Below are 26323 nucleotides of genomic sequence, written 5' to 3'. Positions count from 1 at the left end.
ACTTGCTTTCTTTGTACTTCACATGTCTGTCTCACCGGTTTCCTGTTTTTTAGTGAGAAATCCAATGAAGTACAGCAAACTGATAACTGAGTCAGATCTTTTAACATTTTTTCAACTTTGATGAATAAGTTGTGAAACGTTCTCCAAAATGATGATCTGGTTAGCAAGAATGCACCTTAAGTGTAAAGATAAATAAAATAAAGAACAAATTCCATGTTTTACTTTTACTGCTCAGATCATTGTACTTGCAGTACATAACTAGTAAGATTAGTATACTGTACAATGAACAAATGAAGAAAGACTGTACTTTCCAGCCTGTCATAGAGAACAGGCCAATATTGTACCTAAACTCTATGTGCTGATCTGCCCACTCAGACAATGGATTATCACCATCAGGAGAAAAATTGGGTCAATCTTGAGCTCCATTTCTAGCAGAGAATATGGTATTGATCCCTATGGGACATTTCATGATATAGATAAATCACTGTGAGACAGATAGTGCCTATTTTGTATTGAATTTCAATCCGCTAGATGCACCATGGTTTATTTCTGTGTATCAGCTAAGATGATAAAGCTTTACATTTATTGAGCTGTAGTGACAAGACATGCTTATTTGTGGTTGATGAATTGTCTTGATGTCATATAGCAAAGGCCTTGGAAAGCAATGCAGCAATTAAAGAATAGCAAGTATAATCTAGGGACTGATTCTTGCTGGATCTTACCGGTCCTTGTTTGTAACACCTTACCAGACGATCCAAACTAGACAGAAATCTGATTTAACCCTACTATATTCCATTGATGTTATTTCCACTAAGTGCAGAGCAACATACAACAAATTCTACTCAAATACACAAAATGAATAATAAATGGAGGTTGCATTAAATGTAATAGACGTTTGCACATGATTAATCAATATCACAAATCTGCTCAACCACAGCAAATATGAACATTACTCCAAGAATGTGTCTATTTTCCGCCACTTAGCACTTCTATGCCCTGAATGGCATTGGCAAAAGTGGACCGTTTCCAGAATTGGAATCGAGAAGGTTAGAACAATAACCACAAGGTGTCACTGTTAAATATGTACAGTCGTTCATGACAACATATACAAATACAATCAAGAAAGACATTGGATATTATAGGCAGCAAGAATCAAATATTATAAAGCAGCAAGAAAAAAACAAAAAGGCAAAGGAAAGAAACAATCAGGTATCAGCAAGCGAATGACAAGGTATTAAATCCAATTAACTCTAGATAAACAAATGTGGCAGTTCTATAGGTCCAGTTAATAAATTATTAGCTATCAAATCAATAGGCAGTCTATGATCCTTAATCAATGGCGGCAGACAGTTGCAGTAAGTTAAAGGGAAGCATCTGGCAGGCACTCAAACGGTGTATCTGGTACACTACAGGTATAGGATCCATCATCGGGAAAACCGTTGCGCAGAAAGCTCCAAATTACAGGAAGGCCATCCCCCATAGCCTCTATTATAGACAAATAACTAAAATTTTAAAAAATGATTACATTTTTCTCTGTAATAATAAAAAACAGTTCATTGTACTGTATCCAAATTAAGACATAATTAATCCTTATTGGAGGCAAAACAATACCATTGGATTTCTTTAATGTTTACATTACTTTTTAGCAAACAATGTACGGCGATCCAAATGATGGAAAGATCCCTCATCCAGAAAAACCCGAGCCTTCTGTTTAACAGGTCCCATGCCTGATAAAGTCAGCCTGGTCTATAATTAAACATTGTCTTCCTGCAGAAAACTTTTTATATGGTCCTCCATCCTTGGGGGGAAAACTACAAAGCTGTGAATTACACTACAAAGTAGAAAATACCAGCTATCAGTATCATTAGCATATACACAATCCCTTTTGACTACACCTCATTAAATGTAGAGCTGTAATGATGCTCTTTTAGTTTGGATGAGCCCCAGTATAACTTTGGAGAATGGTGCAACAGTGTGTACGTTTTCTAGAACAAGGAAGCTGTTGGTTTCCAGAGACTGATTTTATTTTTCACCTTAAAAGCAGTGGGTTATTAATGACTTGCTCTCCCATTATTTATTGTCAGCTTTGGGCCTTGCATCTCATAATGTTAATCATTTTATTGTAGCAATTCACTATTGAGAGCCAGAGAAAGGGTTTCTTTGCTTGTTTGTTTTTGTTGTTTTTCTTATCCCACTAGACAGAATGCTTTATATATGTTAAGAATAATACAGTTCTGCATCAATATAAAAAGTCCAGTGCTGCACCTCATAGGGATTCATGGTGGAATAAGTGTCTCCTGCATCTATCATAGTCTCCTCTTTCCACAAGTGACCAAGGCCTTGCCCTCCCCCAAAAATAATTTCTGCCAAGAAGAGGGCAGGGTAAAATGTATGTATGGCGATTGGCGAGACTACCAATAGAAGGCTTTCCACTGGAGAATTAATAATTATATATGAACATAAAGCACTCTCATTTAGGAGAGGCTATATCTTTCTTATACTCCACCCACCACTCTACTGCCCATTAACTAAATAGAGGAATGTGTCCTTCAAAACATACACTGTCTCGGTCAGTGGACTGAGTGATGGGCATAGGCGCATAGCAGCTGTCCTAAGTGCATCAAGGGACTAGTCAACAATTCGAAGAAGAGTAGCAATTTATTTTTACAAGAACTGACAGGAAGCATTTGCCCTTTTCTGGAAGTAAACTTTTCTTTTCTTTTTTTTTTAAATATTTGAAACTGAAGATAAACCTTCACCAAAACTTTTTGAAAGTGTTGGATTATACTTGCACATGCACAGCTGCAAGCTGAAAGAAGAAGCAGGAAGATGACCACTCCGTGGTGCTCACTGGAAGAACCCCGGCTGGTGCAATTTTCTGTTGATAGGATCACCGACCCAGGGTGTGAGATAAGTAAATACAATCACCAATCAAAGACTTTCCTTATTTTTTAAGTTCTGTCAAAATCACCAGAGCATCACAAGGCCCCATGAAGGCTGAAGTCTCATGGAGTGAAAAAATATTCATATAATTCACAGAACTCCCGAATCACTTATTATATATCGGGCATTACGTTTTGCAACTGTTCTTCGTACCTCTTTTTGGGGGCCAAATATTTCCTATAATACAGGAGAGAAGTTCCAACTGTAATATGATACAGTTAAGACATAGAGGGAGTTCTTTACAAAGAGTGGGTGCATTACTTTATCTACATAAATCTATTGTGCCCTGCCACTGCAGAGTGTAGAATTAAAATTGTAGTGCAAGGTGCATAGTGCTAGGAAACCCTGCACTTGAGACCTGCCCTTGAAAAGGTATTAAGCCCAAGGTCCCATTTGCACTACTACACACACAAATGGAGGGCATGTTAAAGAACACACTGTCAGGAGCACCCTATGGCGATTTCGTCTCAGTCGGCACCCCTGGCCGCCATGTGGGTAGTGGCGCAATGACGTCACCCGTCAGGCACGAAGATTTGAATCAAAAGACGCATAGGTCACAGGTTCAATGCCCGATAATAGGATTTTGTTTGGGTGCTTGATATTTCATCTGATATTGATTCCTGGATTTCTGACCCTGTCTGAACCTTGACCTTGCTACCATCTGCCTGCCTAGATATTGACTACGATTTCTCCTGATCCCTATTTGTACCACAAAATCAGACTTTAACCCCTAAGCTTCCTCCTTGGTCCAGTGTACTCATGCTGGGAGCCGATAGGCCTCCTGACACACCCTTCATGATTCCCTTAACAGGATCCATGCAACATGCACAAGTTTAACAAATGACAGAAAATACAAAGAATTGTACCGAAATTAGCCCATCACTTAAGCAATTATAGATGCACTTTTGCACCTTGTGTATGAGGCAAAGATAATTTCTGAACAGTTTTGTTGCAAACTGTGCACAATAAGATACGGTAGGGGTTATGCAAAATGCTCTGGGACCAGGGTTTTTCTGGATTATTGACCTTTCTGTAATTCGGATCTTCATAGCACAAGTCTACTAGAGAATAATTTAAACATTACAGAAACCCATTAGGCTGGAATTGCTTCCAATTAAGTTTATCTTAGTTTGGATCAAGTACAAGGTACTGTTTTATAATCACAGGGAAAACAAGCAAATAGCTTTTAAAAACTTGGATTATTTAGATAAAACTGAGTTTATGGGAGATGGCATCCCATAATTTGGATCTTTCTGGATAACGGGTTTCCAGATAACAGATTCCATACTTGCATGTGGAAACACAAAATAACACTTCAGACAGAAGCCCAAGATTTGTAGGGAACCTATGTCTTTAGCATGAAGTAGTTGTAAAAGTTGTTGAGCACCTACTGGATGATAGGATGGTCCCTGAGAAGTTTTGCTTTATTAAGTCATACCATGTCCAATCGCATTAAGATCAATCAATCAATACATCAAAGCCACAAACCTTTAGCCCTATATATGTTAATGTTTAATATTGATAAATATTCATATTAATGCTTATCTTCTGTATCTCCTGCAATACTTTATTCTTAATTATACACATTTAGAAAACTGGATATAGATGTAAAGTTTCATATCATTTATAACATTGGTTAAATTAACTTTGGAAGGGAAAAACCTCCCATATTAACATAGAGATGTGCATGCTATACACAAAATTACAATAACAAATAACACATTTATTTGTGGTTTTTAGGCCATTTTTCCTGGAAGGCAGTGTACACAAACAGAAACCCACACTAGAGAGAAGGGGGGAGAAGACTTTAAGGAATTAATCGGATAATCCCTGGATATAAAGGTCACCCTGTAACTTGCCAAGCCTTTGACAACAGGGCTGTTTTAGCGAACTATGAAAGAAGCTGTCAGTGGCCTGTTAATGCATTCATTCCTATAAACCCAGCAGAATGGAAGGGATTGAGCAGGGTGGGACAGAGGTCAGATTGCTACACGTATTTGTTTGGTGTGCGTCTATAAAAGGTGAAGCCATAGGGCAGCTCGCATGGCCCAGGAATGAGCCTGTTGAAATGAGTTGCCAAATACATGAATGCTACAACATACCAGTAACAGGAGACAGAATCGCCAGATTAAAAAGGCAGCTATTGTATACCCCTGAGGAATGCAACGTGATGCTAAAGCCAAGCAATGACTATCCAGAGGGCATAATCTATCTGCAGTCCGACTTCAGTAGCTTCACAATTCCTGTCATTAATTATATATAAATTATCTGTATCTTTTTCTCTCTGTCTGTCTCCTATCTTCAACACTGGACAACTGGCAGGCTTCTTTACGTGGCTAAACTACAATTCCCAATACCCCCTTGACAACAATTGGCTCTGGGTTTCTGAGAATTGGAGTTCATTATCAGTTGAAGGACTGAATTATATCTAGCTCCCTCCGGTTGTCTTTTCTTATTCTAGCCTACTGGTTTCTCCTGCACCAGTAACTTCCACTTCTGATGTATTCTGGACTCTTCCCTACGGCCCTCTCTGCATCTGTATCGCCCACTAGTATTATTCACTCCTATTTGTTATGTTAGTCTCTGTCTACTTACATCTTCACTTGTTTGCCTTCAATGCATGTGTAACAGGCCATACAGAGGTGCAACTGGAGTTTATCAGGGTGGTAGATATGAGGACCCCAAGAAACAGGCCTCAAGTCCTTTGGAGTCTCATGGATATTTAGGGTTCCACCCTTGGCTCTCTAGTTAAGTTTTACTTGGGCAACAGCTGCCTTAATTTTGGCCCATAGAACTGTGTTCAGAAGTGAGAATATGCAGATTGATATCTTTCTCCACTGGTTAACAGTGAGCCTTTACTAAACTGTATCCAGCATTGTGTATCCACATTCAGTCAGGTTTGGTTTGGATAATGCAGTGCACCTTGGGTAGGGATCCTGCAATCAGAGTGAACAGAACCAAAGTGAAGTAAATATCTTTATGCTATGGGAGCACAATATGGACAATATAAATTGCTAAAATGAGAATAATCAAGATAATAGGACATATGTGTGTTTGCTAAGGATATCCAATGTGTTGCTTTCCAGCTATTAAACTAGAGTTTGTGGTTCTGGCTGTTGGGAGATATTGGGAGTTGCAGATAAATCACAGTGAGTGTTGACAGTGTCCAACACTGTACTGGAATCATTATGAGCTATATGCTTCAATATGGAATATTCTTTACTGTGATATATTGGTTACAGTAGTTACAGCAGATTATTTGACACCGTTCTGTGCACCATGGTATATGGTTATATGGGCCATGTAATGAACCTTAATGAATAACCGTGTGAACTTTGTAAAGCATAAATGTAGACTTTATCGAAAATACCTCACCCTATTTACAGTGCCTGAGTTGGTGCTGGGCAGACTTTGGCAAAGTTTTTAGGCACACTTTGGACATGGTGGTAGATGCATTCAGTCTTCTATATATACAACTAGTAGCTTTGTAATGCATGACGTTGCCAAATCATGTATGATTGCCATTGGCTTGCCACAATACTTGTGTGTCACCATCCAGTTTGTGGAATTTAAGTGTGTGACCGAAAAGCCTTGACCACACAGTAAGTGCTGATGTTCTCAACAGCTGTGCATCACTCAAATTGGATTGTTTAAAATGTGGGTATTCACACAACACCATATTTGAACATGAACCCGTAGCATATTGGGGGCACATTTAGAAACTTCAGGAAATAGTGATCGTTTGCTCAGTCTGAAGAACTTACACAGAACCTTGGAGATCTGTTCAAAGAAGATGCCAAATAACAGACCCAAATTGAACCATAAAGTAATGCCTCTCTTATGAGAAAGACATTTATTAGATTATTCACCTTATCAAATACAAAGGCTGGTGCCAAATTTTCAAAATAGATTAAAAAAAAGTATGTGAACAGACAAGTCTGGGCCAGTCAGTTGTATACACACTGTTCTCTACAAACATTAAACAAGCACACACTTTTATTTCTCAGCATAAAACCCTCATATCTAAAGAGCATAAATTCCTCATATCTTATATAGTCAGCCTCGTCCTCCCTATAGTGAATGGAACTGTCTCTGTAAAACAGGAACTGAGATTTCATCATTGTGTCAAGTCCAACATTTTCCTCTAGTTAGCCAGCCTTTGTTGGTTTTTTTTCCTTTCCTTTTCATTATTAGAAGTTTGCTTATTTTGTTAGGCCTTGAAAGGTTGCCTAACGTTTGTGTATTTAAGGAGATAAAATTGTAATAAGTCTCATTGGTGTACATATGAGAATTCCCCTTGGAGGTGCTTTGCCCAGATAGGCATCTCAGCAGACTCCAATGTACCTGTGCCTCGGATCGGAATGTGGTTCTTTAATAGTTTAGCCAGAAACAGCTCTTGTTTCACAAACAAGCCCCAGTGCTTTCTAATCTTCCTTTACTTAACCTTTTCACTGGAAGAAAGGGGTCACATATGCATCATTAGCAGTCAAAGGGCTTCAAATCTATTTCCGTCCACGCAAAGGCATAAAAGCTTGCTTGTTAAATGTTCTCTTAAAACCTGGATCTATGACGGGACTTGTTAGATCCTGAATGCCATTACATTTTGCTCTCCAAACAATGACATAAGGAAGAGGTGTGAAATAATACAGTACATTTAGGGGCAGATGTATGAAGGGTCGATATTCGACTAGGAACTAAAATCCTTCGACTTCGAATATCGAAGTCGAAGGATTTAGCGCAAATGCTGCGATCGAACGATCGAAGGATTATTCCTTCGATCAAACGATTAAATCCTTCTAATCGAACGATACGAAGGATTTTTAATACAACGATCGAAGGAATATCCTTCGATCAAAAAAACTTAGGCAAGCCTATGGGGACCTTCCCCATAGGCTAACATTGACTTCGGTAGCTTTTAGCTGCCGAAGTAGGGGGTCGAAGTTTTTTTTAAAGAGGCAGTACTTCGACTATCGAATGGTCGAATAGTCGAACGATTTTTAGTTCGAATCGTTCGATTCATAGTCGAAGGTCGAAGTAGCCCATTCGATGGTTGAAGTAGCCCAAAAAACACTTTGAAATTCGAAGTTTTTTTACTTCGAATCCTTCACTCGAGATTCATGAATCGGCCCCTTAGCGTGAGAAAAGTAAAGGCCATAACAGCATGTTCTCTTCCATGGCCAGTTTTTACTTTCTACGTAGATATTGTAGGAAGAAAGCTGCAGGACGAAACCAATAAATAATCCTCCACCAATATTTTGCAGGTGATTGTGTGTGTGGCTGTGTAAGATTCCTAAATCTCTTAGCAACATTCCTTTGACCCTTTTCAGAAATAATTTACAGTTAAATAATCAACCTATTGAGCTGCAAAAATCAAGTCAAGAGTGGGTTTATTGTCATTTCATCCATATACGTTTGTACAGTACATAGGACCATGGTGCTACACACAACATAGATGTACTGGACAACAGACAAAAAGCGCAAGTGCAAAAATATGCAACTCCTGCAAAACAGAACAGCATAGTGCAGGGACAGGATAAGACAGTGCACACTCAGCAGATGTAATATGTTAAGTAAATAATGCTAAACGTCAGACATGATGGGTGTATCATTGTGATATGCTAGTAGTAAGAACATGATGAAGAACATGATAAAGTGCAGACGTGCTCATAGAGAACAATTGTATCCAATGGCTATTTATTTAAACAATAAGGTCAGATGGAGTGTGAGAGAGCTCTGTCCGGTCCCTGAGTATTCAGGAGCCTTATGGCTTGGCGGAAGAAATGGTTACACAGTCTGGTAGTTAGGGCCCTAATGCTTCGGTACCTTTTTCCAGATGGCAGGAGTGTGAACAGTGAGTGTGAGGGGTGTGTTGGATCAGCCACAATGCTGGTGGCTTAATGGATGCAGTGAGTATTGTAAATGTCCATGATGGAAGGATGAGAGACACCTATGAACTTCTCTGCTGTCTTCACTATCCTCTGTAGGGTCTTGTGCTCCATGACAGTGCAGTTCCCAGCCAAGACAGTGATACAGCTGCTCAGGATACTCTTGATAGTCCCTCTGTAGAAGGTTTCAAGTATGGATGGTGGAAGATGGGATTTCCTCAGCTTGCGCAGGAAGTAGAGGCGCTGTTGGGCTTTCTTGGCTAAGTAGCTGATGTTGTGGGACCAGGTGAGGTTCTCTGCCAGGTGGACACCAAGGAATTTGGTGCTTTTGACGATTTCCACATTAGAGCCGTCGATGTACAGTGGCAGGTGGTCACTTCTAGTCATCCTAAAGTCAACAACCATCTCCTTTGTTTTGTCTACATTGAGAGACAGGTTGTTGGCTCTGCACGTCTGTTAACCGCTGCACCTTCTCTCTGTATGGTGACTCGTCTTTATTGCTGATGAGACCCACCACGGTTGTGTTATCAGCAAACATTATGATGTGATTTGTGTGGTGCGTGGCTGCACAGTCATGCGTCAGCAGAGTGAACAGTAGAGGACTAAGCACACAGCCTTGAGGGGCTCCGGTGCTCAGTGTGGTGGTTCTGGAGATGATCTTTCCAAATCTGACTGACTGAGGTCTGTCGGTCAGGAAGTCCAGAACCCAACTGCAGAGGGAGGTGTTCAGTCCAAGCAGGTTCAGCTTTTCTATCAGATGCTGAGGAATGATAGTGTTGAATGCTCAACTGAAGTCTATGAACAGCATTCGAACGTAAGTGTCTTTTTTGTCCAGATGAGAGAGGGCCAGATGGAGGGTGGTGGCTATTGCATCGTCTGTTGAACGATTTTGCCGGTATGTGAACTGTAGGGGGTCCAGTGCTGGTGGCAGCGGGGTTTGATTTGTTTCTTGACAAGCTTCTCAAAACACGTCATGATGATGGGGGTGAGTGCCACAGGACGGTAGTCGTTGAGGCAGGACACTGATGAGTTCTTCGGCACGGGGACAATGGTGGTGGTTTTGAAGCACTTCGGGACAGTGGAGATGTTCAGGGAGATGTTAAAGGTGTCAGTGAAAACATCTGCCAGCTGATCTGCACATTCTCTTAGCACTCGGCCAGGAATATTGTCTAGTCCTGTAGCCTTCCATGGGTTTACTCTTTCCAGAGTCATCCTCACGTCAGCTACCGTCAGACGCTGTGCCTGGTCACTAGGCAGAGTGATGGTCTTCCTCATTCCTGTGTTGTTCTGTGCTTCAAACCGTGCATAGAAGTCGTTCAGTGCATCTGCAATGGAGGTGTCACTGTCTCAGGCATATGGTGTTGACCTGTAGTTTGTGATAGCCTGGATGCCCTGCCACATGCGCCGTGTGTCACCATTCTCCTGGAAGAAGCTGTGTATTCTCTGATTGTATGCACATTTAGCTATTCTGATGGCATGGGAAAGTTTGGCTCTCGCTGTTCTCAGGGCTACTTCGTCACCTTCCCTGAAAGCAGAGTCTCGGGCCCTCAGTAACACACGTACCTCTCCAGTGAACCACGGCTTTTGGTTGAGGCGTGTAGTGATGCACTTGGGGACAGTGACATCATCAATGGACTTTGTGATGTAGCTGATTACAGTTGACGTACTCATCCAAGTTCATGTAGTTGCTGTAGGTTACAGCCTCCCTAAACAAGTTCCAGTCAGTGCACTCAAAACAGTCCTGAAGAGCAGTCATGGCTCCTGCTGGCCATGTTTTCACCTGCTTCAGAACTGGTTTAGAGCGCCTGACGAGTGGTCTGTATGCTGGAATTAGCATAACAGAGATGTGGTCTGAGTATCCGAAGTGTGGGGGGGCTCTGCTCGGTACGCACTGGAAATGTTTGTGTAAACCTGATCCAGCGTGTTTGGCCCTCTCGTAGCAAATTCCACATGCTGATGCCGCCATCTTGTCTGCCACTAGGCCCCACGTCACCAGGCCAGCAGTCTGCCCTGCAGTTCAGGCCCCAGCTCGTTCCCGGGTACCTCCACTATTCAAGTCTCCGGCTTCTTTCGAGGAGGTAGGCCCCATTTTGTTCTCAGCTCTGTGTGTGCTAGAGAGCCAGTTTTTCCTCCTTTAGGCAGCAGATGTCCTTTTTAAGGTCCCCAAAGATTTTTCTTGCCGAACGACCGATTTTAGCAAATGTCCGACCAATTATCGTGCGGTTAATGGGATTCGAACGATCGTACATCTTACGATTTTTCAACCGACATCTGTCAGAAAATTGATCGGCCAGGAAAAAAAATCTTTATCGGTCCGAGTGCAATCTATCTATGTTTGCAGGGACAAGCAGGCAGCTACCCTTTGTTTTCCTGGCAATATAGCCTGAAATGGTCTTTTTAGTTGATGGACAATTCGTACGTTTTTTTCGAGATAATCGTGGTCTCATGATGACGATCAGATCTTTTAAAAATCTTTACATCTATGGCCAGCTTTAGGCTGCTGGTGTGGGAGATGTTGGCAGAAGGGGAGTTGTAAAGCACGGATGGGTGCAGATTTTAACAGTGCCCTGCGAGCCCTTGCACATGTGTTTTCCCTGGGGGAGGGTGGGCGTGGAATAATAGTGTACTGTTTCAGTTATCCAGTGCTGACTTGGAAACAAGTCAGCACTGAATCTCCATTTATTGACACCTTTTCTCCAGGCAAAAATCACAAATTCAAATTCACACATTTTTAAGATTTAAGTGCAAAAAACTCTTACACAAATATAAAAAATTGGCATCTAAAAGGCAATGGGAGTGCTATTTTTCAATTTGATTTTTCAAGACTAATTTGAAATTTGACTCATTGAAAATGATGGGTAGAAGGTGATTTGTTCAAGTTGTTTTTTTCAGGTTTTACATCGTCAAATAAATAAGCACAGCTTTGAGATTTTTGAGTTGAGTTTTTTCAAATTAAAAAAGATTGGAAAGCTCAAATTCTATCTTTTGATAAATCCATCTCCAAGCATTTAGACATCCAAGTCTAGATACTGGGTTGGGGGGGGGGATCAAGGATGGGAGCTAACCTGGGGCACTCTCTCTACTTGGCACTGGTCTGAGCTCCCTGGAGAATGCTCCTTGATTGCATGTATGATGCATATGTTAAGTTTGGTGGAGGATGAATCAGGGTCTGTGCTTATGGTTTGGACTAGGGCTCTAGTAAGGTCGTTTAAAAAAGAGCAAACAAAGCCACTGAACTCTTAAAACACAAACACTCAATTCCTTATGTAAAAGAAAACGAAAACATTTTGAAATGTCTTACAGTGTTCAGTCCTGCAGTGTAATGAACACATCCTATTAACATCTTTCCTGTCCAATAGCAAAATAACTATATAAATCCATGTATGCATGTATGTATGTATGCATGTATGTAAGCAATGCAATCATTTGACACTTGATTTGCCAGACAATAACAAACCATTTATTAACAGACATGCAGAAAATAAAATTGTTAAAATGTTTTTTTGAAATCCATATCCAGAGAATTTGGGCTTGTTCGGTTTTAAACCAAATTATGGCAATTAAATGTGTTGTCAACACAAGTAATCACAGTAATTTAGTAATGTTGGCATACTAAAGCATCATAAAGATAAATAAATTACTTGGTTTTGAGAAGCATTTGCATTTTCTAGAAGATTAAACATATAAAAACAAGTCTTTACCAGTCATTCCCAGGATGATTTAGTCTTAATAAGTGGCTTGCAACATAACCGATGACTGAAATGGCTGTACACTTCAAATTGATTTTTAGTTAATGCAATGTGTCTTTGCATTATCATTTAGTTTTAAAAATTCCCAATTAAACATACTATTAGAATATTCCCAAAAAATATTCTAATAGTAAATGTGTGTTTCTACCTAAAGGAGGGGACACTTACCTAAAGGAGGGAAAAGTAATGGACGATCATTTTTTTATATTGCTTTATTTTTTATATTAATGCCCTATGTTGGAAATCGTACCCACATACTCCCTACACCCCATATGACAGGCAGAAGTAACTGACCCTTTTAAAGTATACAATGAAGGAGTTTGGATCTTTTTCTTGGCTCCCACTCATGGATGAGGGTGGAGGTGAGTTTCTAGACCGTGTGATATACCCTGAAAAAATCCAAACCAGAAATGGGGAAAGGCAAATGACAGATAGGGATAACAAGCCAAGAAGGCCAAAGCTCCCCTGAAGACACATATATATGTGGTAGTTCATTGGTAGGACTTAGCAACCTGTACAGGGACTCCATGCCCATGATTATGACAGGGAAGAGGTGATTTCCTCTGAATTTACATAGTAACAAAAAGACACATCCATAGAGTTCAACCTTTTCAGTCTAAATCTAAATGAAACCAGCCTGCTAGTTGATCCAGAGGAAGTCAAAAATCCCCATCTGAAGTCTCTCCAATTTGCCTCAGGGGGAAACAATTCCAGACTCCAAGATGGCAATCACATCACCCCTTTTTTCTTACTTGCTAAAAAGCCATTCAACCCCTTCTTGAAACTATCTAATGTCTGCTAGTACACCAAATTCAGGGAGAGGATTCCACAACTTCACAGTTCTAACTCTTCAAGCATTTTAAGATGGAACCTAATTTCTTCTAATATAAATGGGTACCCTTGAGTTTGTTGAAGGCCCTCTTGGTGAATAAAGCAGAGAGTTTACTATATGGTTGATTCATATTTATACACATTCATCATTTCACCCTGTAAGAGATTATTCTTCAGTGTAAACAACCCCAACTTGGCCAGCCTTTCTTAACTTTCATTTCCGAGACTTTCCATACCAATGTCACAGTCAGCACCCTAAATCCAGAACCAATGCTAAGCACCCTGTTCTCGGCTCTTGCTTCTGCTTTTAACAGCCGCCTTTCACCTTGGGAGGAGCCTCAGCTAATCGGATGTCGCCAGGTCTTATTAAGAGAGGTGCCAAGCGAAGGGTTCTGGACGAGCAAAGGGGCACAACGGTAAAGTAAAGTCTTTTGGGAAGATGAACACAGTACAAGGCGTAGGCGGAAAATGTAGTCAGATCAGGCCGGATCGGGGCAGGCAGAGTGCAAACGGAGTCAAACAGGCAAGGGTCAAGCCAGGAGATCAATCAGGAGAGTTACGGATAGAAGAGTCGGTTATCAGGCAGGGTCAGGATTTCGGAAGTCAGAATCGTCACAAACAGTCAGGGGTCACAACAGGTATCAGAATCAGACTGGAATAAACTCAGATAGGCACCAGGAACTCACTAGGAATGAACCTATAACGGGCAAGGAAAAACATATTCTGTGGCTTTAAATACTTAAAAGTTTGTGCCAATAAATAGGGAAGTGGCGCGCATGCCCTAGGAAGCAGAACCAGCAGAGGAGCAACAGCATGGCAGGTGTCCCCGCCGAGGAGGCTGCAGGCATCCCTGCAGACCCCCTCCCACTAGACCACCAGGGTATGTTATTACAACCATTTACCAGATTAGTTGCCCTTCTTTGGACTCTAACTCAATAGTATATTGCATTTTAGCACTAGAAACCAAAACTGCATGGCTAAATATACACAGGATCACCTTGATGCTATTTAGCATGTCTGGTTATTACTGTCCAGTTTATTAGTAAATTGTTTGTTCTAAAAAATACAGGCTCCTAAAGTATTTTTGTGCCCTGAGAGATAAGTTATGCACCTTATTTGTCCTGCAAACTCTCCCTATCTGTAGTCTGATCGTGATGATAAGATCCTTAGAGAACATTCAGTTTCAGATATGTTTTCTCACATCAGGGTATCAAATCCAAGTTAAAGAATGTCTTTCAGCTGCTTGAACACTTGCATGAACCATTTAGGCAAAGAGTTTATCCAAGAATTATGTCTCAACTAATTCTCTCTCCCTGAGCTGCACTTTACTGGGTAATGCAAATAAACCTTTTTAAGAACTTTTTTTTCCAGAGCGTTTCATTATTTTTCCCCACCTCATCCTTACACAAATTCATCTTGATTAACTCCAAATGGGATTTATTTACAACTGCTACATAAATTCGTAATATTTTAAATTCTTTGAACTTTCCAGCAAATAATTTGTTCAAACCACAAAATAAAACCATTTCCTTTTTCTGTCGTAATGCTTGATTTTTATTTAGCTGTTCCCTTAATGGCATGTTTAGCTAGCGCGGCTCTAAGGAGGTCCTTCAGATAACAAATAGGGAAATCATTTTAAAGGTAATTAGATCTTATGTACACATAGGTAAATAGCCATTAAATTACTATGCTAACAATATAACAAAAAGGAAATGGAATTCTCTTTTCAATGTACACGTGATAAAATTGTTATATGCTATTTGTAGGCATGTTAATGTGCCCGGTGGTCTTCAGTTTAGAAACTATACCATATCATAAATGTTATATTTTTTTATTATTATATCAGGGGAAGTGTCAGGCTGTGTCTCCCTGGAAATGTTTCTGCTTGGATTTTTAAAAATCACTGTTTAGAAACCACTGACTGTTCTCAATCGAAAACTTATAGTGACTAAGAAGTTGTCATTAAGGGTGCAAATGGCCCATTATGCCCTATTTTAGCACAGGTCTCATGGCTTAGCACCAAGTGCAATGTTGCTAAATATGCAGTGTAAGTGAAGGAAAATGATCTACCCCCAAGATTTATCATTGGCATTCTCATTAAAGGGATACCGTCATGGGAAAACAAATTTTTTTCAAAATGAATCAGTTAATAGTGCTGCTCCAGCAGAATTCTGCTGGAGCAAACAGATTTTTTTATATTCAATTTTGAAATCTGACATGGGGCTAGACATATTGTCAATTTCCCAGCTGCCCCAAGTCATGTGACATTGTGCTCTGAAAAACTTCAATCACTCTTTACTGCTGTACTGCAAGTTGGAGTGATATCACCCCCTCCCTTTTCCCCCCAGCAGCCAAACAAAAGATCAATGGGAAGGTAACGAGATAGCAGCTCCCTAACACAAGATAACAGCTGTGTGGTAGATCTAAGAACAACACTCAATAGTAAAAACCAATGTCTCACTGAGACACATTCAGTTACATTGAGAAGGAAAAACAGCAGCCTGCCAGAAAGCATTTCTCTCCTAAAGTGCAGGCACAAGTCACATGACCAGGGGCAGCTGGGAAATTGACAAAATGTCTAGCCCCATGTCAGATTTCAAAATTGGATATAAAAAAAATCTGTTTGCTCTTTTGAGAAATGGGTTTCAGTGCAGAATTCTGCTGGAGTAGCACTATTAACTGATGTGTTTTGAAAAAAACATGCTTTCCGATGACAGGATCCCTTTAACAGGCCAGTATATCTTAATCTATATTATTTATTTTATCATCAAATTCCATTTACTAAATGGTACATATTAATTTTTTTTAAAGCCACTACAAAGTAGGGATGGGCGAATTTGACCCGTTTCGTTTCGACAAAAATTTGCCGCCGGCGAAATGTTGCAGACGCTCATTAAAGTCTATTGGCGTCAAAATTTTTTTGTCGCGTGGCGAAATTATTTTGACGTGCGTCTGTTTTTTTTTGATGCACAACGCCATACAAGTCTATGGGCGTAATTTTCTCAGCAAAAAAAGGCAAAAAAATGTGCCCATCCCTACTAGAAAGCCTTGGGTACTCCAACCTTTTTTTTAACCAGTGAGCCACCTTCAAATGTAGAGTTGAGCAGCAACACCTGCATAAAAAGGTTCCCGAAGTGCAAAATAATGGCTGTGATTGGTTATTGATCTAACATTGATCTGATAAATGTCTAGCAGAGCGATCAAATCATTCTCACCCAACCCTAGAACCATGGGGAAGGTGGTCTGTATTGCATACAAATAATGTCATTGAATATCTTTTTAAACTCCCACTGGGTCCTCTATACTGCTGGGTTCCATTATAGGAAACCAGCAAGATACTGTAGATATTTTTAATCCCAAATTGATGGAGACTAGTTCTGACTCTGCCAAGGAACAGCTCGCTGATTTAGTTTAGATAAATGCTTAACTACTAAACAGTTTGGAGGCTGATGAACTTTTTAATAGCCATGGCCTACTTTGCTACGATTTTAGGAATGTTTGTTTGCTTGACATGTTTGCAGTATAGAAACTAAATAGAAAGAATGGCAGCACTGCTTAAGCCTTAAAGACACAAATAAAGACATTTGTTTTCTATGAATGCTTTCTGTTAAGTCGCTGCCTTTACTGTGCCATCAATGGGCAAGCGAGTTCCGACAATTACCAGGCTAATTATTTGCTTGTTAAAACCCAATTAGGAAGTTTTGCATTTGTTTAAACTAACCATCTGCTTCATATTTTCTTGATTGTTACTGTTGTTTGCACAAATCACATTTCTTTGAACACTGATTCACCGATGAGCCCTCTGTAGATCTTCTGCGTTGCCACCTAGAGGCCTACATAATCTCTCAATTAACTTGCTCTTGTTTCTAATTAAGCATTACAAAAAAAAAAAAAACTTTGCTCTTTTCTGTTCGCAAGCTGACTTTTTAGGTTTAATAAAGGAAGGACGGTAATGGGAAGGAAACGTCATAAAGAATCTATAATTCACTCATGTAAGTTGATTGTCTTCATTTGATTTTTATGGCAGGGTTAATTGGCTCCAACTTTTTTTTTATATTTTTCTTCATAGCAATTGTCAAATAGAAATATTATGAGACAAAGGTATTTGTCTCTTTTATTTTTATTAATTTCTATGGAGTGCATGAAAAGCCATTCTTTTCTGTCTGGCCAAAAGGTGGCATTAATAGGAGAAAGAGAAATGTTCTGGCACCACTGAGGCCATTGAAGTCGAATAAAATCTTTCAAATCAAGTGGAAACTGGCCTAGAAATATAGAAATTATTCAGGAATCTTAAAATTGTTCTTTTGCCTACATTTCACTGGAGGATATTTGATTTAATTTCAAACGTCTTAAAGAAGTGGTGTTTTGAGATGCCGTGCATGGGCTGAGCTGTTAGCAGAGACCATTCTGGCATAGAGCAAAAAAGTCTTCCATTTCTCGGCACCTGTCTCCTCCTTCGTTCCCATAGTTATTTATACACAGATTCACAGAGGCTGTAGTTATCTTTGCATGACACAAAAATAAATGCTGTCCGTGGTACTGAATACAATAGGCATTTATGTTCCTTTATTAACCCTTCCACTGCCAGACTTCATTGGCGATAACTGCCAGTTGATTTTTTAAAAAAAAATATTTTGGGCTTTCAGGGGGAAAACTTGCAGCATACCTTGAAAAACTATATAAGCTTTCTAAATCTCCCTGAACTGTGCAATTCTGCTTCTGTAACAAGACGTGACTAAATAACTTGAAAATTACCTATTTTCCATAATATATGGAATAATATATATATATAACAATAATATATGGAAAATATAAATCTTAGAAACATTTTATTATGTGCGTGAATATACAACTATGCAAAGGCCAGTAGTAGAATGTTAACTACAGAAAATCAGTTTCATAAACATTCTGAAAAATGGGTACATATGTCTGTGTGCCAAACTGCAGAGCTCCAAATGTTTGCTTATGTTTCTGAAAATTGACTCATTTTTCAGTTTACATGCCCTTATCTTCCATATTGGTTTTTTTCCCTCTGTAACCTACAGTATATACATTTAAAAGCCTGGAATTACAGTTAAAAGCCCTATAAAGTTAAAGGGGTTGCTCCCGTTTATATTAACTTTTAGTATGATGAAGACAGTGATATGACACAATTTGCAATTTGTTTTCGTCTTTTTTTATTTATGGTTTATCAGTTTTATAGATTTTTATTCAGCAGCTCTTCAATTTACAATTTCAGTTATCTGGAAGCTAGGGTCCAAATTACCCCAGCAACCATGCATTGATTTGAATAATAGACTGGAATATGAATAGGAGAGGCCTGAATAGAAAGATAAGTAATAAAATAATAAAAAGTAGCAATAACAATGCATTTGTAGCCATACAGAGCATTTGTTTTTTAGAAGGGGTCAGCAATGCCCATGAAACTATATGTATGTATATATATATATATAAAACTATAAAAAATAATGAAAACTAATTGAAAAGTTGCTAAGAATCGGCCATTCTATAACATACTAAAAGTTGTCTTAAAGGTGAACCACCCCTTTAAGCGCATGGAGAGACCCCAAAATTTAAATTGTAGGTACTACTAATTTTCTCTACTTAAACTTTCGGTATGCAACCAAACCATTGCTTTATATGTGTAGAAAAACCCCATAACAACAAGTTGACCCCAGAAAACCATATATTTTTGAGTACAATTTATTGATTAATGATTTTTTTATAAAAGTTTTTTTATTATAAAGTATTGTCCAAATGTCCTTAGATACAGGAATTCCTTTTAACATCCAATCTACATAAGAATACCAAAATCTAGAAAGCTATTGACACCAAATTGTGAATTGTGCGTGTATGTATACATTTGTGCTATGAGTGGGCAAAACTCCCATCCAAAAGAAAATTTCTATGTTTAAAGCTTTGTAATTAATTTTAGAAGTTAAGGAATTTAAAATTTGGGGTAAAAAACGGCTAGCTTTAAAGAACCTATTTGCAGAACCTTTTTTTTTTATCACTGTTTATTCCAGTATTTAGTTTGTGTCTGAATTCATCTGGTTTGAGGTGGTATAGAATAATGGCAAAAATTGTGACCTTCATGTTGTGTAATTGAATGGATTAGTAAAGTATATATATATATATATATATATATATACACATATATATCTATATCTATATATATATATTTATTTATTGAACTCAACGTTTCGATCCCCCACTGGGATCTTCGTCAGGAGTATACCGACAAACAACAAAAATATTTTTTATTTGGCATACAAAAACCCTGTGATTCCCGCTATTCTCTACCCATTTGTTTATCCTAATTTTGCAGGCACCAAGGTTTTGTTCCTAGTAAAGGGAGTGCACCATGGGACTTTGGTTTTGTATATACATATATATATATATATATATATATATCCTATTATACATATTATAGATATCTAAACTTTTTAAAAAATTTCCAGGGCATGTAGGAATCTGTGTTTTTGGGCTTTATATGTTTTTTCTGGTATTCATTATCAGGGAGAATGGAACATCATTTTCTTTCTTGTGGATATAGGAGAGCTAGTAGGTACTGTTTAAAACAAATAAAAGCAAAATGTTATACTGTATTTGCGCATTTAAGAAAGTATTGTTCTGCTGTCAGATTGCAATAATGAGCTAATGAGGACAGTGTCACTTTCACTTCCCGCGATTTTCAACTATAATGAACCTTAGCTGCTTTGAAGGTCTGTTTTTATTGCATTACCAGAGGCACAATTCAGATCACAGTGTCACATGGATGCATCTCTAGCAAGAAGGTGCTCAATGCAGACCCATATTTGTATTTAATTGCTATAAGCTATTAAAAGATATTTTGTTTGCTCAAGATGCTTATTAAAAAGGGGGGCTACTTTCTGAAGGGATTCTAAGGTTCTGCAAGGTCATAAATCCTATGCACATTCCTCAGCAAATGTATTTGATAGGCAAGGGCATGATAACTAACACATGCAGAATAAGAAAGTTCAACACCCTGTCTAGACTGAGAGCTCAGTGAGCAATACATATAGAAGGAGGAAACATCAATGTAAGGTGGACCAATACAACATGCACACTCAGTCCATCCAGACTGATGCAGAAGCTTATTGGCCTGTGTATGGGTGCCTCCGAAGGGCACTACTGACCAATATCTGTCCAAAAATAGTTCCCGGAGATCCACCCAATATTGCAATGTGCATGAGTGGCCAAATTGCAGCAAGATCCACTTATTTGGTGACCTTGCCAAATCAGCAGATAGGGCAAAGAGAGTGTCTTTCACTTCTGTATACTGTGTAGATAATAGTTATATTAATTACCAAAGTTAAACATTTACACTAAAAAGCAACATATTTTTAGGAGAAAAGTTTTTAAATATCCCAAGATTTTTTGAAGACCAGGAAGGTGCACCTTGCAACAATTCTAAGGATATTTATTGCCTTCTTATCAACTTCAATCAGAGGAGCTTTGCTGATGCAATTTATGAAAAGAATTGCAGCTTAGAGAGTAGTTTAGAGATGATAGAGAAACAGCTGGATAAGGTTTTATAGCAGGCAATACAAAGCAGCCACATCAACAAACTGTCATGCAGTCTTCTATAAATATCTAACTAGACAGAATCCATTTCTTATAGGAGAAGAGGATTTTATTTTCTAAGAGTTTAAATGCCCCCCCCCCTTAAAAAGTTTCTTCCACGCGAATGTCATAATAATATTTACAAGTGTATTTTGAAAGAGATAAATTGCTTTAAAGGAAAGCCAATACTATAAAAACAAACCACAGTATCCTGTTTCTTTTGAGCCTTTCTGACCAGGTCTGGGTACCATCCAAAGACTTGCATTCCATAAGAAGGAAAAAATAACTTTCTAGCAACAGAATAGGGGTATGTGCATATCTTGACTCTAAATTTGAAATCACTGAGCAGAAATGGTCTAATATTTACATGTTCTCTGCCCAGTACAAGACTGCCTTGAGTAGAAAGGAGTATGAGAAGTAGGGATGCACCCAGAATTCATTTGGGATTTGGCCAAGCTTTGGCCTTTTTCAAAAGGATTTGGATTTAGGCGAATCCAAGTGCCTGGCCGAACCGAATCCAAAGAATCATGCAATCAGCTCTCTTTCTCCCTTGTTTCTCTAATTTACATATGCAAATTACGGTTTGGTATTCGGCCGAATCTTTCACAAAGGATTTGACCAAATCCTAACATTGTGTATTTGGTGCAACTGATTAAAAGAGCCAATGATTAAGGGGTGTTCCCAAAATGCATTAGGCGTCCACTCCACAGCAGCCACCTGTGTAATAATAAACAGTGTTTTTTTAATCTTACTGTATGCCCCAGATGACATCATTTTTGTCTTGTATAACCACAGCTTGAGGAGCTCTGCATGAATGCAGGAACATTAAACCCTCTGCAGTCCGAGATACTACAAATAACTGATTAAAAGACACATCCACTAAAAGTGCCCAGACTTTGGCTGCTAACTTGGCAGCTGACTGCCCCATGTAAGGGACTAAAATGATTGATAGACATCTGATTGGGAATTGTTCAGGTGTTGATTAGGCAGGGCACAAAACCCTGATGGTCTCAGATGTGGTCAGTAGCAGATCGCTCTGCTCATGAATTCTATCAACTGATTGTTGGCCTGAGAAACAAAAAATCATTTCAACCCGATTTACCAACCATCTTCCTAATTAGTGACCTGACTAATAAGTGGATTATTCTATACATTAAGAACATTCACTTTGTTGTCACTCCGACTTGAAGAGAAAGGATTCAATACCAACAGAATGCCCTTCTATCAAATGTTCTCAGTATGGTTCTCTTGTACTGTACTTTAGTGGAACTAAATAACTTCCTTATATTTGGTCCAGAATGTGGATAGCCAATCTGGGCCCAGATCCGCTTGTTTGAGGACTGTGCCAAATGGGGGTATTTGGCCATGTAAGGTCACCTTTAAATTAAAATCTTTGCATGGGTGGCTACCTTTAAGCATTGGATTTGTCATCTTGTAGCCTTCAACTGGGATATATTCTTTGAGCTAGAAATTAGAGAATTATAGATCAATAACTTACAGGTAGAGATGTCGCGAACTGTTCGCCGGCGAACTTGTTCGCGCGAACATCGGGTGTTCGCGCTCGCCGGAAGTTCGCGAACGTCGCGCGACGTTCGCCATTTTGGGTTCGCCATTGTTGGCGCTTTTTTTTGCCCTCTCACCCCAGACCAGCAGGTACATGGCAGCCAATCAGGAAGCTCTCCCCTGGACCACTCCCCTTCCCTATAAAAACCGAAGCCCTGCAGCGTTTTTTCACTCTGCCTGTGTGTGCTGAAGAGATAGTGTAGGGAGAGAGCTGCTGCCTGTTAGTGATTTCAGGGACAGTTGAAAGTTTGCTGGCTAGTAATCGTTTTGATACTGCTCTGTTATTGGAGGGACAGAAGTCTGCAGGGGTTTGAGGGACATTTAAGCTTAGGTAGCTTTGCTGGCTAGTAATCTACCTTCTACTGCAGTGCTCTGTATGTAGCTGCAGTGGGCAGCTGTCCTGCTTCTGATCTCATCTGCTGACTGCTGCAATAACAGTAGTCCTTGTAAGGACTGCTTTTATTTATTTTTTTGTTGTTTTACTACTACTACTACTACTACTACTACTATAAGAGCCCAGTGCTATTAGTCTAGCAGTGTTGGGGAGTGGGACTGGTGTGCTAATCTGCTGCTCCTAGTAGTTCAGCAGCACCAACTTTAATTTTTTTTTTTTTAATATTCATTTTTTTTTATTTTACTTTTTTTTATTTTACTACCGCTGTAGTAGTGTATAAGTTGACCTTTTAGGCATTATTTGCCCTGTAGGCATTATTTGCACACTGTTTTCTTCAACCCGCCATCGAGCTGTGTGACCTTGTTCACATTCTGTCTAAATATCCATAATATTACCGTCTCCAGAAAAAACACCGGAGTCACTTTTTTCAAGCAGCCATAATATATTTTACGTAATCCGTATCCACCGCTGTAGTAGTGTATACGTTGACCTTGTAGGCATTGTTTGCCCAGTTTTTTTGGCCGCAGCCACTGAAGCACAGAGGCCAGAAAAAATATGCCATATAAATGCTGAAAATAGTCATTTTTTGCCATACGTTGACTCAACGTATATGGCAAAAAATGACTATTTTCAGCATTTATATGGCATATTTTTTCTGGCAACTGTGCTTCAGTGGCTGCGACCAAAAAAATGCATATTTTCTGCATTTATATGGCATAATTTTTCTGGCCTCTGTGCTTCAGTGGCTGCAACCAAAAAAATTTATATTTTCAGCATTTATATGGCATAATTTTTCTGTCAACTGTGCTTCAGTGGCTGCGACCAAAAAAATGCATGTTTTCTGCATTTATATGGCATAATTTTTCTGGCCTCTGTGCTTCAGTGGCTGCAACCAAAAAAGTTTATATTTTCAGCATTTATATGGCATAATTTTTCTGTCAACTGTGCTTCAGTGGCTGCGACCAAAAAAATGCATATTTTCTGCATTTATATGGCATAATTTTTCTGGCCTCTGTGCTTCAGTGGCTGCAACCAAAAAAATTTATATTTTCAGCATTTATATGGCATAATTTTTCTGGCAACTGTGCTTCAGTGGCTGCGTCCAAAAAAACTGGGCAAACAATGTCTACAAGGTCAACGTATGGCGAAAAATGACTATTTTCAGCATTTATATGGCATATTTTTTCTGGCAACTGTGCTTCAGTGGCTGCGTCCAAAAAAACTGGGCAAACAATGCCTACAAGGTCAACGTATGGCAGTTGTTTAAAGAGAACAGTAGATTACTAGCCAGCAAAGCTACCTAAGCTAAAATGTCCCTCAAATCCCTGCAGACTTCTGTCCCTCCAATACAGAGCAGTATCAAGCAGATTACTAGCCAGCAAACTTACTATCATCTGTCCCTGAAATCACTAACAGCTCTCCCCCTACACTATCTCTTCCAAGCACACACAGGCAGATTTTTCAGATACATTTTTGCCCTTGATCCCCCTCTGGCATGCCACTGTCCAGGTCGTTGCACCCTTTAAACAACTTTAAAATCATTTTTCTGGCCAGAAATGTCTTTTCTAGATGTTAAAGTTCGCCTTCCCATTGAAGTCTATGGGGTTCGCGAACCGTTCGCGAACCGCTCGCGTTTTTGCGCAAGTTCGCGAATATGTTCGCGAACTTTTTTTCCGACGTTCGCTACATCCCTACTTACAGGGCTAGGGTGAGACAATCCCCCAGGGTAAAGCAGGAAGACTTGCTCCTAGAAGTGCGATCTTAAAGGGAAAAGCTTTCCACAAAGTGCTTTAAAGTGTGTTTTTCAGTATGATTACTTTTAAAATCAATGCATCCTAAAAATGTAAATATCTTTTTCTACCATACAGCACGCCTTAAGTAATTATCATTTTTCAGGCATGGATCAGTTGATTAATTGTTTAGCAATTGGGCCACTGAAGAGACATTTTTGTGCCATGGATAATAAAAGATGAGAGAGAAACGTGTGGGAAAAAGAAAAAAACCCATTCTACAATGCAGTCATGTTATTAGGCAGTTTATTACGTCCCATATTTTTAATATCAGTTTGAAAGTGCTGTGAATTGTTTTGTCACAAAATAACTGCTTTTTCAGTAAGACATTTTAGGACATTCACTGCACAATGGCACAAATGACAAAATGCCTTGATGAAAGGTTAATGGAAAAAATATGTACAATGTGAACAAATTTTCCTCTGCATGAATGCTTTTATTACATTTCCCCATAAAAGCCTATGTCGGAAATATTTGACACCCTTTTCTTCTTACCTCTACAGCTGTAATGTTGATGAACAGTCCGGACCTGCTGTAACAGACGCTCTAATGCTTCATTTTGTCCCTTGTGCCTGAAATCTCGACCATCATAGTCTTTCCAGTCTGTTGAACAACAAAAATATACGTTAAATTGGTGTTACAGCTTTATCAATACTTCAGATGCTTCATTTAAGTATTGATTTTTTCTTTTAGCAAACTGGGATCAATAGTGCATTATACAGTGAGAGCAATGGGTCAAGGCATCTACTGGAAATTACACATGGAGAGGAATAGGTACTGGGCTGGTGTCTATAGTACATTATACTAGTAGCCATGTATTCTGGTGTCCCTCAGAACTTAACTAAGAGAGATATCAATATCTAGGAAAACAAGATCACCAGATTACAAAGGAAAGAGGCTCTACAAATAGTAAAAGCTTTGGTACTTATTGGACAATCTGGTCTAAGACACTTTCTAATATTCTTAAAAAGCCATGGATAGCAATGGTCTATACAAGCATCTAATTTACTTGGCTTAGTCATTTCATACATTCAGGTCTCATTAAGGTGGCCATATATAGACCATCTGTAAAGTTATGGGCCAGTCTGGCATGCAGGTGTAATGGCTGGGTATTTTAAGATATACAGTAGCCATCCATGCAGATGGTCAAATAGCACTGATGAATCTGAATAAGACTTGCAGTCTCTCTCATTTCTGCATCTGCCTCATCCATTTACCATCATTGGCAGTTGGACTTTACAGTCAGGACAGATAAAGTGCAATCCAGCAGGACCAGAGCATGGCCTCTATATATGCAGAGACAGCTGGGCAATAAGTCAACACACACTGCATAACCTAAGCCACGCATGTATGATTATTGATCAAATTTAGTGTCAAGCATATTGCGTACCTCACAAGGAAGGTATTCTGATGTGAGAGAGAGAACTTAAATGCTAAATGAGACATCACTATTCCAAATGCAGAACTAGGCATGGATCATCTGATGAGAGTGCCAACCCACTATATAGCATGTATGAGATGCATATCATATTTACTGAAGTGCACAGTGTTAACGCACAACCTACATCGACTTCAGCGTAC

The 26323-nt window shown here is 39.2% G+C and overlaps 1 protein-coding gene across 2 annotated transcripts in view; it reads right to left on the bottom strand.

The window, feature by feature from the left end:
• The window catches only part of LOC108701012 (ankyrin repeat and fibronectin type-III domain-containing protein 1), a 412491-nt gene that overhangs the window by 77749 nt on the left and 308419 nt on the right, over positions 1-26323 (bottom strand). For both annotated transcript variants that reach the window (XM_018235128.2, XM_041576478.1), the window contains exon 11: positions 25238-25345. In XM_018235128.2, coding sequence (XP_018090617.1) covers positions 25238-25345 — 108 coding nt within the window. The remainder of the gene's footprint in view (positions 1-25237; positions 25346-26323) is intronic.

The sequence above is a fragment of the Xenopus laevis genome, chromosome 9_10L (assembly GCF_017654675.1).
Source record: "Xenopus laevis strain J_2021 chromosome 9_10L, Xenopus_laevis_v10.1, whole genome shotgun sequence".
Lineage (NCBI taxonomy): Eukaryota > Metazoa > Chordata > Amphibia > Anura > Pipidae > Xenopus > Xenopus laevis.
This window is presented reverse-complemented; position numbering and strand designations above follow the sequence as displayed.